We start from the raw sequence: 12,794 nt of genomic DNA, 5'->3' as shown, positions 1-12,794 counted from the left end.
CAAAAGTCGTCTTTGTAAGTTGAAAGAGCCAAATATAAGAAAGATGTGGAGTACTTTAGTGATGAATATTCACCTCGGAGAATTACATAAACTCCATACAGTTTTAGCATCATGTCTTTAAATTGTGCATGGCTTACAGATCTAAAATTCTCAGAGAAACTCTTTCTTTGTGTGGATTTTACTCAATTTTGGAATGAGTATTGGGTAAGAAAGCATCTGTAGTGTGTTTGCATATATAGTCCTGCATTTGTATGTCTGTACAAGCACACACACGTGCATACACAAGTATCTATCTATACATACTCTCTTTGTGAGAAAGCTTGCTTTTCCACTTCTCTTTGATCTTTTACTTTTCTGCCTGAAATAACTGTGGTAGTTTTAAGTCTAGCTGGATTTTTAACTTATATTAGCCCTACAAGCAGGTGAGATTATATTTCTTCTATTAAGATTTCTCAGTCTTAGGCTAAGATAATTTTTTTCCACTTGTAAAGTTGCTCTTTTTAATATGCTTTTCCAATTGCCCCTGTAGAGATGACCTAAAATAATGTTGCAAATTCTGACCTTCTGTAGACTACTCTTGGAAGCCAAAATATATTGAAGGTGTGATCTTAAGGGAGTTATTGTAGTGGCCACATTATCACCATGGTTGCAATGACTAAGAAGCCTTATGATTTCCAGTTATCCTTACAGAGAGTTGTTAATTGGATTGGAGTAGTTTGTTTTGTTTTGTTTTTTTTTAATTTGGGGACTGGCAACAGGTGGCAGGTCCTACCTTTATCTTTCTATGTTTGTAAACAGGGATAATATTCCAGAAAGAAGTGTGAGTCCTTATGTAGTATGTTCAAGTCCATTTCTGAATGAACATGGCTAGCACTTGGACTACATAGTATAACCATAGATACCAAAATTCTTCCCCGTATCTGACTTGCAAGCTCACTAAATTTTCAAAGTGAAACCAGTAGTGATGAGGAAAAAGGTTGATGAGGATTGGTGAGGAGACGATTTCCATGAAAAAAAAAAATCTAACTATTTTAAGATAAAATATAGAAGCCAATAATATTTAGTCACTACAAAACCTTTGGGGGTTTTGCTTCCTTGTGGTAGCTTTTCAACCAATGATCTCTTACTTCAGCACAGCATTCCTTTTCCTTTTTTCACATTGTTCTTCACTTCATTTACTTTGCCATATAGAAGATCCTCACATCTTTTTCACACTAATTACATTCACATGTACGCATGCATATTCCCACACCTACCACCAGGGGCAGACCCAAGACTTCAGTTCACTGCATTTCATCAAAACTCCCCTTCTAATAGGTACCTTCAGAGCCCTCATGAAGGGCAGGGATCAGAATCACTCATCTTGGTTGAAATGCTTCTTTTGTCTTTGTAAACTTTTACATTTCTCCCATACCACTGAATTTCTCAAACTTGAATATTTATGAAAGCAGTAGCAGAGGCAACTTAGTTTGCCATATCTGGAAGCATTTGGAGGGAGAGTCAAGAACTTCCATCTGTAGAGTGAGTTCTGTGTTTACTCCTCTTTATGTGGTCTGCAGCTCATTAGCTGGAGAAATTCCTATAAGGCAACCCTCCAGATGCCATCCAGAGGAGTTTCTTATATCTTAAGACCTCAGATTAAATAAACACAGAAGCAAAAACAAACCAAGAATGTGTGTATAGTTGCTAATACTTGCTAATAGTTTAAATTGCTCAGTGTTTACTCCAGACTGGGACAAGGTTTTCCATAAAACTTCCATCACTAAGTATAAGCTGTGGACATCACCTAAGCGTGTTCATACTTTCTTTACTGTATTTCCATGCTAGGAATCTCCTTTATGCCAAACAGCTTTACGTTTGTCCAAGCTTGTTGAAGATTCATTCCAAACCCTTTCTCTGGGTCCAGTCTGCCTGACCCTTATTGGTCCCTCAGAAAGAGTTTATCATGCCTGTTTAAACTATTAGAAGATGCTGAAAACTGACCATATAGAAATGGTGAATTGTAGTAAATTGAATATGTAGAAAATTAATAGGCCCTTATTAACAAATGAAAACATTTAATTAACCATGGAATGGCTAGGTACAGTGTGAAGGATTTTCACCATTTAATTTGGTTCTGGAATTAAAGCTACACCAGATAACAAAGTGAAAGGTTATTTTTCAACAAAGCAAATTATGTCAAAATGCAGAAAGCCTTCAGTGGACCTGAATGGGATTTAAGTACTAAGGAGAACTGTCACTGAAAGGAAATGAAAATTGTTCAATGACAGATTAATTTGCACAAAAATGTAGTACGTTCTATTCAGTCATAAATAGAGAGGTTAAAGTGGCCAATTTGAATTAACATGATTGTGGAAAAAGTAATCAAACCTAAGAAAGGTATATATAAGTTATAAAATGCCATTTGTAGCAAAGGACTTAAAGATGTTATAAAATATAATAAAATTCAATGTGAATATTGCAAGCAAATAAAACCCAAAGAATAAAAGGCTGCTTGTGGAGGATTTGACAATAAATAATAAGGTATTCTCAGTTACATGAAGAATTAAATTTCATCAGAAATGCCAAGCAGTGTTAGAGCAGTGGTCCATCAAGACTGTTTTGAATTTTTGCCTTTTTCCTATCCCATTGCCTCTTACAGCTCACCGGGAGAGTATTTTAGTTCTGTATCCAGGCAGATAAAAGGGGGTTGTAAATCTTATAGGAAGTAATCAATAGTATGATTAAAGCTGTATAAGTGTAAAAATACATGTTTTTCTACTGATGTAGGGATGAAGTAGAACAAACTTTCCCTGGTCTGCATTGCTTCTTAACTCTTCTTGTATATTCTATTTACCTGAACCATTTTCATATAAATTACTTTCAGTGTAACTACTCTGATGTAGCCCAAAATTGTGAGTGGTATGATAATCCCAGGGATTTCCTTTCAGAAAACCAGATGTCCTGATGTATCTTGAGGGTTTCCATCTAGAAGCTAATCAGGCAAAAATAAATGTGTTTAAGTGCTACTATTTCTCTTAGATTATTATTGAAATGGAGAGGGAGGAGAGGGATGGTGTTGTTGCAGCAGAGAAACATTTTGTGCAGTTCAAGTCAGGGAAAACCTAAGCTCAATTTTGAAAAATTGACCTCCTAGCCATTTCACAGAGACAGAAGAGAGCATAATGCCCTACTTCAAGTTGTTTCTTGGGAAGGCAATCCCCAAAGAAAAAAGCTAAGGTGTTGGGGGTTTTTGTTTGTTGGTTGGTTGGGGGGTTGTTTGTTTGCCTACTTGCTTTATAGTACAGTTCCACAAGCTTTGTTGCTTGAAATGGTCAGCTTCTTTATAATAAAAGTGGGTCCCTTTTGTAAACTGGGACCTTGAGAGCTAAGTAGAATGTCTTAAGATGACTCCTTTCCTCAGCATTTTCTCTCAGGTCTGCAGCAGATGTCTGTCTTCCTGCTGCTGCTGTGATGCAATAAAATTATAAAGCATTTAGTTACACACAGCTAAAATTTTACAAGCACCTTCAAGCATTAGAGCTGAAAAAAACTACTATTTTTTTCTCCCATTTTCTTGTTTTAATTAATGTATTGATTTAAAGTTCTTCCTGCTTATTGTCACGAACTGTCCCTTTGAGAACACTTCCAGGGAAGAAGAAAAGAGGTCATGGTACCTGCTGCACTTTGTCAGTCGAAAAGTACACAGTTGAGGAACTATGGAAAATATTCCCTTAAGAATCTATTAAAAGGTTCCAAACAACATTTCTTTAAGCAAATTCAGTGGATAATTTCATCCTGTCTCCCTTTGTGTGCTTTGCACACATGTGGGTTTCTAGGAACCTAAAATAAAAGCCTTTCAATTTCCATTTAAAGGAAAAGGTAATAAAATTTGTGTTCCTGAACAGAGCATGTAATTTCCCATGTGTCTGATCAATACTTTGTTGATTGCCTCTGGCCTGAGGAAAGTTTTGTATATTGATTCAACCATTAGGAATATAACATAGTACACCCCTGTCCTGTTCATTAATTATATTTCTCCTGAATTTGGATCACCAGGCTACCAAGGTGACAGCAGATGGTGAGCAGACCAGGCAGGATGCTGAGAGGACTAATGACAGAGCGAAATCTCTTGGACAGTTTGTCAAAGGCATTCTCCAAGCTGCTGAAGGTATTGGAAAAAGAAATATTGCTGGTTGTTTCTCAGGAAAAACTGGACGATGGTGGAAGAGGGTCAGAGACAATGAGGAAGATTTTATTCACTGAGAAATGTCTTGTGCTTTAAATGTCGAGTGAAGAAAATGCAGTAAACTATCTTCAGATTTTTTTTCAAATCTGTATATTCATTTTATGTAAACAGTTAGGGTATTAGTAAATATGAACAAAGACAGAATACTGAGTATGTTTCTTCAGGATATTTGCAGTCATTTGAAGAGCTATTATGATGAAGTAACTAACAGGGCTTAGCTTTTGTTTATTTTCAAAGCAGTCAAAAATATGTATTGGTAAAGAAATTTGATGTAATTTTAGCACTTGGTACATTAACACTTCATCTTAATTCCCCAACATTGCTTCAAAAATGTACTACTACTTCCTGTTAAGGAACATCTGCTGCTTGGTATTTGCAAGTGACTCTTAACCCTACCTAAGCAGTGGCATGGAGTCATCTCTCTTCCACAGACTGATCCACTGCACTTACACTGCAGTAAATACTTAAGAGAAAAAATATTGCAGATGACTTTGAGAAACAAGACCTTTGAGAAGCTATTAAATATGATAATGGCTGAAAAATATGAAAATAATTGGCAATTACAGGCAGGTTTTTTTCTTTGAAAAATACTTAACAGTTCTTTCCTCCTTAAAAGTTTCACTGCAGTACTGATTTCAGTAGCTATGCTTCTGAGGGCCCATTTCATTGAAAGGGAAAGCTTTCACTTTTGTCCAAGTGCTATAAAATACATTTTAGATTGCCTTTCATGTAACACATAACCATACATGCCCTGGAGCTAAACTGAACAGTAATTTAGGGTATCTTTAGGACTTGTAGCTTTGACACGAAAAAAATGTGGAAAAAGCAACGAGAAAAAGTGAGCAAGTTTTCAAGAATTTTTTTTAAACAAAAAAACCTTACTCCTCATATTTCAAGATGAATTTGGAATGACAAGAGCAAAACCAATTCTTTTACTCAACAAAGTTTATGCCCAGTATTTGGAACTAAACAAAAATTTCCTCAAGCAGTTTTAACAGTAGGAAATACAGGGTTAGAAAACATTGGGGTGGTGAAATAAATTTATGCAGTATCTTAGAAGTAGGCAAAGACTTTAAAATCAATGTATTTGCCTAGTGGCCATGTTAACATTCTAAGAATACGTGAAATACAAGAACACAGGACTGAAAGATACCTTCTGGGTTAAGGCATCCACTCGCCTGTTACCATAAACATTCTAAGCCTCACCTTCAAAGTAGTTTCCACGAATACACACAATCTGAAGAGGAGGCAGTTTCAGTACTCTTCATAACTACAATCCTTCACATTTCTAGCAAAAATATTCATGTTTAGTTTATCATCGTGGGTTCTTTGTCCTTTAGTTCAGATAGATTTTTTTTTCCTCTCCCTAGTACTTCTCTTCCTTCTCCCACACCCAACTATGATTGTAGAGAGGAATCATATTCCTCTTTGGCCCCTTTCTTTCTAGACTGAAACACAGAAAAGAATATTCTCCCAAATCTCCTACTCACCTTCATGTAATTTCCCTTCTGCTGTTCAAAATTATGACCATGTTTCCTGACCACAGGTAAAAAACGAGCAAAGAGGTTTCTTCAGTGTCTTGTTCTTCAGCAGTAGTAAAACCTGCCTTTGTCAGCTCTCCTAATAATGTCCTAATAACTTTTTTTCACAGTTGGGTGCCATTGGAGATTCATAACACAGCTATGTTTTCTCATTCATATCTTTTATCTAGCTGACAAAACTCCTTATTAAATGTGAGCAGTTTGTAGTGATTTCTTCTAATTACCATACTCTGATCATTGATCCATTTCTACTGAACTGATTGCTGACTTTCTGAACTTCTGAGTATCTGTAACTGGTTTTCCCCCTTAACTATGGAACTTCCCTGCTTTGCACTTCCTTGCATTTGTCTGTGTCAGCGCACACAAATATTTTACCACCACTGGACTCTGAGACTCTGATAGTTTCAGTATACCAAGACGCCAAAAAAAAGATTTTTAGGAGAAGAGAAGAATGGGGAGGAAGGATTAAACTAGGTATAAATTTTCCTGAACTAAGGAAGGCTTAGGTAACATATCCATTTTCTCTTTTAAGGTAAATATTCAGGGAGGTTAAATTCCCATTTATTTATTCCAGAATTAAAAAATTAATATGTATCTATTCCTTGCCTGAGGTAACTCAGTAATGATACTAAGTACGCAGAAGTGATCCACAATTCATTTGAGCAAAGTGTAGTCTTTTCCAGACCTCACTACCCCTCACACACTTGATTAAAGACACAAATCTCACCAGCTAATCAAAGACATCATTAGATAATAATTTTCTTCATAATTGTCTCTGAACCTGTGCAATGCGTAGATGAAATTCAAAGTTTGAAAGACCAATTTTACTTTCTGCAATTAAAGATTTAATTTAAAATATTCAGAAATACCCATGTGACCATGAATGGTGCCATTTTGTAGAAATCAGTTACTTGGGAGCTCTGTACCTATGATAGGACAACAATACTTTTTAAAATTGAAGATGGAATTGATAAATGACCTAGTTGCTTCTGAAAGTGTATATTCCAATATATTGTGGTGTGCTATGGTAGAAAGATTTTAGACAGTCCTTGAATATGATGCCATGTATACAGCTTTATCACGCAGGAATAATTCAGCTGTTCCAAATACATAATGTGTTTACAGTATACCTTCATATATTCCAAACTTCATACTCTTCCATTTCTGGGTATCTGGTTCTAAACATGAGTGGGTTTAGACATCTGTAGGTGTCTTTCACTCCTCTCTCCTTCATTTTCCAAGATTTCACAATTGTTTATTTTTCTTAGTACTAAGTCTGAATGCTAAAAGTGACATACATTGAAGTTCTCCAAAAGTAATTTAAATCTAATTTTCATTGCTTGTACTGCCTGCTCCTTAAATCTATGAGCAATATAGCAGATTATCTTCTGCTCTTTTGAAGGTTCAGTGCAAATTCTTTCTTTCAGGAGGAGGAGAAGGGGAGCAATGTATTTCTTATCCTGGATATAGAGATTTCTTCACTTTAATTATTGAGTTTAAAAGTGAACTATAATAATAGGTTTGATGAAACATATATCACTTTCTCATTTGTTACTGATCATTGGATTAACCATCCTTTATAATTCATGGCAGGAATAAGCAGTGCAAGTTGCATTTCACTTGCTGATAGAGTTGATGGGCAGATACTTAAAGCCGCTCTGTTGTTAATTACTAATTCCCTACATAAATATTTTTGGTCTCCTGCAGCTGCAAATGAAGATGCTATAAAACTGAATGAGACACTCAGAACTCAAGATGAGACCTTGGAGAAGAGTCTTCCAGAACTGCAGAGGGAGGCTGAAAGAATAATCATAGAGATGAGAAATAGAGAGCTCAATATGCAAGAAAGAATAGCTCAAGATGAATTAAAGTAAGTAGAGGGACCTCAGTCTTCCACCTCCGAGTAATAATATCTGACTCTTATAAATGTGATTGTCATCTTTTCCGATCAAGTTTTTGAGCTGGGGCTTACAAAAGTGTGATGGAAGGCAAAGTGTAATGTTTCAAATCTGTTAAGGTAGCATTTGCATTTTTGGAAATGTTTACATATGTGGAATACAATCCCTAGGAAATTACTTCTCTGTTCCGCAGGTACCAGCAACATTTCTAGTTGAATTCTAAGCAATTTTTCTCAGTTTGGTTTTAGCTTCTGCTTCAGACCTAATGAATGGCTTTTGTACTAAAAAGCTTGTCTAGAAGCTTGGGGTTTTTTTTCTGGAAAACTAGTTGGTCTCATAAAAGTATCTGTCTTCAAAGTTTGTCCAACAGAGTAGACATTCAAAAGGATGTATTTTGCCATGTATAGAATAGTATAGATCAGAATATCCCGTCTCTGTGGCACAGTTCAGAAGTTTTACCAAACCAGGGTTTGGTTATTTAGTTACCTCTAAAAATAATAATAATAATTATATGTACAATTATATTTGCAGCTGTTTATAAACATTTTGCAAAATGCTAAAAACTGATCCAGAAAAATACTTGGCTTGACATTAAAGTTCTGGTAATCTTTTACTTCTGTATGAGTCAGACCAGGCATATTTCTAGAGCTAGACTTTGCTTAGCACTTCACCAGAGCAAACAACTAGCAGAGAATCCAGCTGAGGAGCTACCTGGTCATTGAAGTTGTGATGGCTCAGAAAACTCTCTGGGATAGAGTTATTCTGGCCTGAAAATGTCAGTTATCAGATGTGTGCATACTTTAAGGAGACGTAAACAGAATACAAGATTAGCTAAGAATTCCAAGCAGTATACAATCAGATTTGCACTGGCTATCTTAGACTTTATAAATCAGATTATTTTCTGGAAATCCTACCAGTACAGTATTTCTTCCCATAATGCTGATGGCTCTGCTTTCTGTTCTCTTGAGAAAGAGTATATTGCAAACTTATTTTTCAGCAATGTTTTATTGCATTTTCATCTGATACCACTGAGCCTCTTCTATGCCTTCTCTACTCACGCACAGAAATCAACTAGGAAAAAGTAGAGATGAGAAAAATTTAGCCAGACCTTTTAAAGCGCTGCCTGCAATTTTAGGACAGGCTGGATAAGAGTCTTTCTGACAAGGCATTTTTAGTTCTCAAATACTACAGCCAACATGAACAGTCAGCCTACCATGAAATCATTTGCTATTCTAACCAATAACTAAAGTAGAAAATGCATGCAGCAGGGCTTTTTTGAGGGAAAAAACTTCTCTTTCTCTTCCATTGTTTCTGAAATGTCCAAAGCAGGTGTATAAATTTCTTGATAAAGGAATACATTTTATACTAAGAGATACATGAAAATGCTCATTGATTTCAATAAAAGTTGTATGGTTTATCTTAAGGATATGGTTATCTCTTTATAGGCAGTCATTGAGATCCAAGAAATTTTGGCAGTGAATTCAACTGAAACAAAATTAGTCACTGTGGATTACAGGGTAGGAAGGAAAGGACCCTAGGTAGTTTTCTACCTCTTAAAGAAAAATGTTTTCAAACTGTTTAAATAATGTAGTAAGATAGTGGATAGGATACATTCTTCAAGGAAAAAGGAAGAAAAATTAATCGTTCTTAGAACTCTGTAGGTATGCATTGGATTGGTATGTCCATGTATTTTCTACAGACTCATTTAGAAACATTTACTTTTGAATAAATTAAGGGTCTTGCAAGTCTCATGATCACTTTGAAGTAGTTAATCATGTGTACTCTTTGCTGAGATGTCTTTTGACAGTGACTGTATTCTGTTTTCAGAAGTCTGACCAAGAACAGAATGACAAGATTGAGGGGATCCTCTCCTATGTTTTCAGTGAATTCTTAAAAGTTAAATAAAGAAGACAAATAAAGTTTCTTGCTTTCATAGATGGCACAACTTCTCTTACATATGCATTTTTTCCATTAGTTTCCTTCAAACTTTTCAAATCCAGCCTGTAATCTGATTGCCTAAGTGTACTGGAATGGCACATTAGTCAATAATTTTTCTCTAAAAAGAGCATGTTAGAAACACACCAGTTGCTGTTCTGAACTGCCCTGCTTTTCACACTTAAGAAATTAATCTTTCAATATTTTATAACATTACTACATATTTTCTCAGATGCCACTGAGTTGCTATCAAGGGATGCTGTGAGCCAGAATTCTATCTATTTAGTATGTTGAATAGCTTTATTTTTGTGTGACTTTTTCTTCCATGAATTTGTCTGATGGCTTTTGAGCCTCTGTGAACTTCTATCACTTGGTTTCTTGTAAGAATGAATTGCATAACTCAGCCATACAGTGTTTTAAGATACACCTCCTGTGTTTTGACATTGCTTCCTGATATTTTCATTTTTGATTTTGGAGAGACATTGAACAGTTGATCACCTTATCCATGCTACTCATGATGTGACAATCCTTATTTCTTCTCCATATAAGACAATTCTAACATACTTAGGCTCTCATATACAGTTGCCAGTGGTTTTTAGTCATTTTGTCATCAATTTCTAATCTTTTTGTACTTCCCTTGCACTCATTTTGAGGATCCAGACCATACAGCATTCCAGGTGTTAGGCCAGATCTGTGACTGTTTCTTCTAACAATTCAAGCATTTTGTATAGTTTTATTTTTTTTCTAGGACAGTATCCAGTGAAAGTAGCACAGCTTAAATGTCCAAGAGAGTATTTCAAGAAATGTGATGCAGTCCAGTCACACAGTAATTCTCGTACCTAAAGCAAGGGATTACATGGAACACCTTGCCTCATACTTCATTAGAAAGGGCAGAGGGAAAAATACACAACAGATCAATATGGAAGTGTTATCTTTAGATCCAAGGAAGAATTTTGAGGTAGACTATTGGATGGATAAGTAGAGTTTGAACTGTGCTATGAGGCAAGGGAATAAAAAGGAAATCCATCTGTCTTGTAATGTTTCTGCAGAGTCGTAAGGGTATCAAAATTTGCCAGAAGTGTAAGAGAGGAGCTTCTTATACAAAGGATGTTGGAGGACGTATGGGAGAAATCTTGAATTCCTTTCTACACTTCTTCTGAGACAGGGTGTCAATACTGGGATTTAGTTTTTGATTAAATATTTTGTCCTCAGAAGTTGCAAATTCACAGTTTGAATTTTTTTTTTTTGTCAGAACCAAAGCCAGAACAGACAGGGGAACAAAACAATCCATCTCAGAAAATCTGAAAGCTAAGATAACAAGTTTACTTTCCTTGGCTTCGGTTCAGATCCTTCATCTAAATTATGTCTAGTGTCAGCATACCTTTTCCACTTTTCAGATATTTTTGGTGTGTGTTTATTTATGTGTTTATTTTTAGAAGATTCCCTAATGAATGGACTACAGGCAGGCCAAACTGCAGTGTTTTTCAAAAAATACAGTTCTTATTTTCCACACTTGGTCATAATGAAACCGGAAGAAAAACTTAATCTGTTCTAGGAAGAAGTCTGATAAATTTCTTCTGTAGTTATTATCTATCCTACAGATTCCTGTTTACTTGGGATTTTTCTTATCTCCAAAACATCATTTTGGAACTACCTGAAGTGCCTCTTTTTTGTTTTCTGTCCATGACATATCATTACATTAACACAGTGGCATTGCATTAATGACACTGATCCCATGACCTGCTATCACAAATACTCCAGTCCTGTAAAAATATCCCAGAATTTATTTAGGGAAGCAAAATTTTTGGCTACTAGAAGTCATAAATCCAAGGATCCTGGTTTTTTCTTTATTTCACTAGAAAATATTTATAATTTTTGACTGTCTAGTCTAAAGCAGTTGTCTACTCAAAGAAAACTTGAAATCAGGCATATCTACAAATACTGCTCAGTTCAAGGTAGGAAACTACTTTGTGTCATGTGTCACATTAATGTGAATGAATGAAACCTTTTTGAGAAGTTGAAATGTTTCAGCAAACCTGACTTTGCTAGTGAGATCTCAAGAATGGCAGTTTAGCCCCCCCCCAAAAAAACCCAAAACAAAAAAAACCCCAAACCTTAAAGATCGTATTCAGTGGTGGATATTTGAATAAATAGGACCTCAGTGGCATTTAAAAACCTCCTTTAAGAAAGGGCTTAAAAACAACTTTCACTTCACTTTATTAAACATGTGTCCTCTGGAAAATTACATTGAGATTTAATTTAGAAGTCTATTTCATTTGCCTATTATTAAGACTATTCAGATTACTGAAATATGAATATGAATTTGGTGTCTTCATGGGTGGTGTTATATTGCAGGAATGCAGAAGATCTTTTGGACAAGGTGAAGAAATTATTTGGTGAACCCAGTGAGAAAAATGAAGATCTCAAAAATGAGGTCCAGGACAAGCTAGCAAACTACCACACCAAAATCAATGATGCTCAAGATCTGCTACGAGAAGCTGCAAGTAAAATTTGGGAGGCTGATCGTTTATCTGCAGTCAACCAAAAAAATATGACCATACTAGAGGTGAGTGCTGACAAGTTTTATCCTTGCTTACTTGGATTCTGATTAAAGTTTGAACCTTTGCATGATTAAATCTTGAAACAAAAACATAAGCAAAAATATTATTAAAATATAACTATATCTGATGTAATTTAAAGGGAACATGAGAGAATGCCTTGGCTTTTAAAAGTAGAATTACTCCCCAGCTTTACTGAAATAAATGTTATGTGGAAGGTTCATTGGATTTATTATGCTGGGGGAAACTAAATTCATCTCAGTATAAATAGTCATGTAAAAATCAAATCGTGTGCTCAATATTTAAATAGGAGTTCAATTAAAATCCTTGCTGTCATATATTTGCTTCTAGAAAACTTACACTTTCATCTCCCTCTCCAACCCCTGTGAAGGAGACTGAAGGGGGTATGTGGATATTACAGAGTAATAAATCAAACTCTATCCTCTGTAGTTAGTAGCTGTTATAAATGATCTCACTCATAGAAGAGGGGTCTGCTTGTGATTTAATTTAAATTGCAGAGACTTAAAGAGTATATTATAATGCACATTAACAAGCATTTAACCGAGACATAAAGAGCCGAGTCAACCTAATGAAGATAAATGTTTCAACTGTGTTTGTATCTCGATGAGCTTTC

The 12,794-nt window shown here is 35.4% G+C and overlaps 1 protein-coding gene across 4 annotated transcripts in view; it reads left to right on the top strand.

Moving 5' to 3' along the window:
* LAMA2 (laminin subunit alpha 2) overlaps window positions 1-12,794 on the top strand; it is a 357,383-nt gene that overhangs the window by 270,101 nt on the left and 74,488 nt on the right. For all 4 annotated transcript variants that reach the window (XM_051792082.1, XM_051792081.1, XM_051792084.1 and 1 more), the window contains 3 exons: window positions 4,039-4,150; window positions 7,477-7,639; window positions 11,958-12,168. In XM_051792082.1, coding sequence (XP_051648042.1) covers window positions 4,039-4,150; window positions 7,477-7,639; window positions 11,958-12,168 — 486 coding nt within the window. The remainder of the gene's footprint in view (window positions 1-4,038; window positions 4,151-7,476; window positions 7,640-11,957; window positions 12,169-12,794) is intronic.

Source organism: Manacus candei, unplaced genomic scaffold (assembly GCF_025592945.1).
Source record: "Manacus candei isolate 608988 ecotype Guabito, Panama unplaced genomic scaffold, ASM2559294v1 h1tg000034l, whole genome shotgun sequence".
Taxonomy (NCBI): domain Eukaryota; kingdom Metazoa; phylum Chordata; class Aves; order Passeriformes; family Pipridae; genus Manacus; species Manacus candei.
Note: the sequence above shows the minus strand (reverse complement) of the source record. Positions and strands in the feature narration are given on the sequence as shown.